General features: G+C 43.6%; 1 protein-coding gene across 1 annotated transcript in view; it reads left to right on the top strand.

Annotated features, from left to right (window-relative positions):
- The first annotated feature begins 3,995 nt into the window (after nt 1-3,995).
- LOC120787450 (CD59 molecule (CD59 blood group)) overlaps nt 3,996-4,403 on the top strand; it is a 7,298-nt gene continuing 6,890 nt past the window's right edge. The window contains exons 1-2 of the mRNA XM_040123112.1: nt 3,996-4,047; nt 4,159-4,242. Of these exons, the coding sequence (XP_039979046.1) occupies nt 4,188-4,242 (55 nt within the window). The 5' untranslated portion in view covers nt 3,996-4,047; nt 4,159-4,187. The remainder of the gene's footprint in view (nt 4,048-4,158; nt 4,243-4,403) is intronic.

Raw genomic sequence — 4,403 nt, forward strand, 5'->3', positions numbered from 1 at the left:
GTGTAACGGGCTCGGAGGTGTCTGTGGGTGTGTCCGCGGTGTTACCCAATCAGCAGCGACGTCTAGAGACCCTGCCCACGTCAAAGAAAGCGCGCATGCGTAGCACAGCAGGGTCTCAACGCAGCACCGTTTCTGTTTAATAAACGTTTGGCTACGTTTTGTCGGGGCTGTGCTTGACGTGGATCAACGCGCAAGAAGCCCCGCCCACTGGCCAATCAGCTCTCTAGCACAATGACGTCACCCTTCGAGCTCGGGGTGTGGATCCTGAGGGTTTCAGCGACCCACTAATTTAATACTTGAATACACACATGTAATTGTGTCCTAATGACGGGCAGTGATTTCATGAGCCTGTTAACTTACACATTCACACAGGGGCGGATTTTATTCCAGCTGTTCTTCCTGCATTTGACAGCTGCAGCTGTTGCTTTCAGCCTGGATCACGTGTTTAACATCTTCATAATTGTCTAATATCACAGTTTTGCTCTTCGTCTGTAAAATATGCCGCTCTGCTGCCAGTACACGTGTCCATGTCTGGGATTGGTCTTATGCTGCAAACGTGTGACCGGCCATCAGGCTCAGTGAAGCCAGGTAACCAGAAGACATCCCGGGTTTGTTGAACCGGCTTTATGGTTCAGGTCTCTGGAGGTCTCTTTTTATTATCATCTGTATTTAGACCGAACAGTGACACAATATTTAGTTGTACTTTTAGTGCGAGAAGTAAAATCGTTGATCAACTTCCAGAACTTGTGCAATAATTTCTGCCTGTGCTGATATTTATTCAGGCTGCAGGAGGTGGAGGTCAGACTGACAGACTCCACCAGAACAGAGAACAAAGAGCGTATCGTTCTGTTTTCTAATGAAAACACAATAATATCAGAGAGTGACTTTGTGCTGGATGCAGAGGAGAACACACGTGTCCTGCAGAAATCCTCACAACGGTCGACTTTACTGTAACCGGGAAATCCAGCTGTGACTGTGATGAATCTTCAGAGGTCATAAGTCAGCCTGTGATTTCTCTGATTTTCACAGCTCCAGGTTCCTCATGTAGGATATTTCTAATAACGGCAGGGCTACGGCTTCATGCCGGAGAGAAGAAGATTGTTAAGGTGCATTTCCCGACAGAAACCATTTTCCTCACGTATGGTACAGACGTTCACTGGAGGTGTAGTTTTAAGGTGACTGGGACAGTCAATTTTACCACTGCTGTAATATTTCAAACCTGAGCTGTCAGAGAACTACAACATGTCATAAAGGTCAGTGTTGAAGCTTCGTCAGTAACTCTCAGTCCTACCGACTGGTTATAGTTAGAGGTGTTTGATATACTGGCCCTGCTCTGTTTAATCAGTTTGTTTTTCATCTTCACTCTGATTTAATTTAATCAAACGTTAACAGTTTCCAACATATTGAGGCTGTGATCTGACTCGCAGTCATTCGTCTCTCTGCCACCAGATGGAAACAAAAACAAGTTTCACATCCTTCACGCAGTGATTGTTGCAACATTGTTCTGAACATTTCTGTCCGGACTGGCATTAAAATCAATGCAGACACACTCATTAAAAAACCTTTTCACTTCATCCTTCTGTCATCGCTGACACCACTGACATAAAAAAATTAACATAAATAAACCGGTACAAAAACCTTCCTACTCGGTTCTGCAGTAAAAACCAGTTGCGTGTTCAGACTTCTGCTGACTCAGATCCAGCTGGTCCATCAAGAACCTTCTGCATCCGATCACAAAACAAGACGTCCACTTTGTTCGGCTTGTTTCTGCCAGAGGTCAAACAGAAAGGCAGAGGTCTGCACACGGTGGGTAAGATGGACAGATTATAGTAGGATTCAACCTCCTCGTCCATGGTAGGGAAACGCCGCCCGCATGTGTAGAAGACACTGTCCAGCAGCCGGCACTTAAAGTTTCTGATGCTCATCCTGGTCTTCAGGGAGATGGAGAGGTGGTTCAGCTGGTGGGGGAGAGATAATGGATAAATGTATATGAATGTGTATATTTGATCCTGTTTTAATAAGATGTCTCCCTGTTTTCTGTCCTGTTTTCATTGACAGTAACTTAACTCTGAGCAGAAAGGGAATCATCCCAACAGGATTTCACTGTCATCAATCACTACACAGGACTCTGTGTTCGAAATCTTTGCACAGTGTCGTTTTGACTTTGGCGCAGACGCGGTCTTACGAGGAAATTTCTAAAACAAATGACTAAAGTCAAAATAGTGCATAACCCTACAGCTACTTTAGCTTCACGCTCACCAACGCTCACCAACATCAGAGTGACTTACAGCGGCGATGGCTGACAGCAGAGTTCACTCTGCAGACCGCTGAGAACTGATGGACATCATCATTTTGCCTGAGCTGGATTGTTTCACCTGGGAGCACTGAGCTGTTTCCCGGTTTGGTGTTTGGTTTCCACCCATTAAACGAACTTGAATTTTGAATTGAAAGGGTTGAAACACGCACTTTAAACTCAGACAGTGTTAGTGTGAAATCTCAAATATTTTTCTGACATTAAATAACCGTGATTAAACAAGCAATAATCAATGTTAAACTTTAGAAAAAAGTTACCTGTATGTATTAATCTGCATCCCGCTTGATGACCTTTGACCTCTTCCAATACATGCTGGTTTTGGTTTGGTGTTCACAAACAGCTGATGTTATTTTCATATTTATTTTCTGATGTTCATTTAGTTTTAACATTGAATATTATGGGTAATAAACCACTGCACCTTTACTTTAATGTGTCAGTTTTTTCTGACTATTTTTGCTCTTTTTGAAAATCTGTCTTCAGTGTTTTCTGTGTTTTAGATGATGATGATGATGATGATGATGATGATGATGATGATGATCCACATTCACAGCATCATGTTACTTCAGAGGAAGCCGACTGAGCGACTGAGTGGCTGATTTAAATGAATGTATTCTGAGAGTGGGCTGAGTGGCCTGATGGTGAAAAACAAACCGGTCGCTGTGCTGGAGCTGTGAACACACTCCGTTGTTTTATCTTTTTGTGGCCTGCTGATCTCCTCTGCTCTTTGTTTCCCTTTAAACTGAAGCTCATTGTTCGTTTCTGGGTCGTTCAAGGACGAGACACTGGAGCTTTTCTTCTCCTGGGCTGAGATAAACGACAAAACACAGAGCCTCTCATCGACCCCCATCATCACATCATCACATCAGCACAGAGGCCAGTGTGGTGGCGCTCTGATGGGGAGTCTAACTTTGGTATTTTAGTCTTAGATTTGAACCGTACGACCAGTCTGCAGCCGTCCTAGCAGCTCTGTGAGGATGTATCATGAGCTAAATGCCAACATTACCGTACCAACATGCCGATGTTTAGCAGGTAAAATGTTTAACATGGTCACCATCTTAGTTTAGCTTGTTAGCATGCTGACATTCGCTAATTAGCAGTAAACACAGTGTGTGGCTGAGGATGATGGGATGGCTGACATCATTAGCTCTGCAGGTGTTTGTTCATAAACTCAAGTACCGAACACACTGAAATGTTGACCTGACGGTGGCGCTAGAGGAGAAGTCAGAGGATCAGCAGATTTATTAAGGTTCATCCTGAGGGGAACGTGAAAATCTGAACCACATTTCACCACAGTCCATCCAAGGGTTGTTGAAATATTTTAGTCTGGACGAAAGTGGCGGACCGACCACCCGAGGGGATTTAGATTCCTCAAGTAAACGGCAAAGACTCTTACACTTACAGACGAAGTAAGACGACCACGAACAGACGCAAAATAACAACAAAGGGAATCAAAATGAGGTACAGACGAAACATGATTCTCAGTACACTGAGACACTGTCTTCCTTTATGTTCAGTGTCCTGTGAAATTCAACCATCATGAAAATGAAAGTAACAACAGAAAAACAATGAAACGGATCATTTTTTAAACGCGCACACTCAGGCTCCTCCCAGTGGACGTGGCCTCTCAGCTCCACTCAGCCTCCAGTCGGAGTTAGACCCATCCCTTGGCTCTTCTCCTCATTGAAAACTACAACAGTACTGCTGAACTGCAGAATCACTGATACTGCTGCTGGGTGAGTACACACTGTACTCTACGCTGTTTCGTTATTAGGTCACTGAGAGACACTTTCATTGGATGTTTTTTTCTCATCATGTTTTTGCTGCTGTGGATTGACTGATTGCAGATGAGTGTGTGAGCTGTGCTGAGGTAAAAATGAAGCGCTCCCTGGGGATCTGTCTGGTGATCTGCTCAGCTCTGATCGCACTGGGTACGTTTGATGTTTTTTACTTTGAGAATTTCTTACATCTGAATTTTTAAAAAACTCTTTTTTAGCTCTGAAACTGAAATCGGTCAAATGATTCTTCCAGAAAAGTTTGGATTAAAAAACTCAAAACAAGATTGTACTGGTTGTACAATCATCAACACTGC

Source organism: Xiphias gladius, unplaced genomic scaffold (genome assembly GCF_016859285.1).
Source record: "Xiphias gladius isolate SHS-SW01 ecotype Sanya breed wild unplaced genomic scaffold, ASM1685928v1 HiC_scaffold_1475, whole genome shotgun sequence".
Classification (NCBI taxonomy): domain Eukaryota; kingdom Metazoa; phylum Chordata; class Actinopteri; order Istiophoriformes; family Xiphiidae; genus Xiphias; species Xiphias gladius.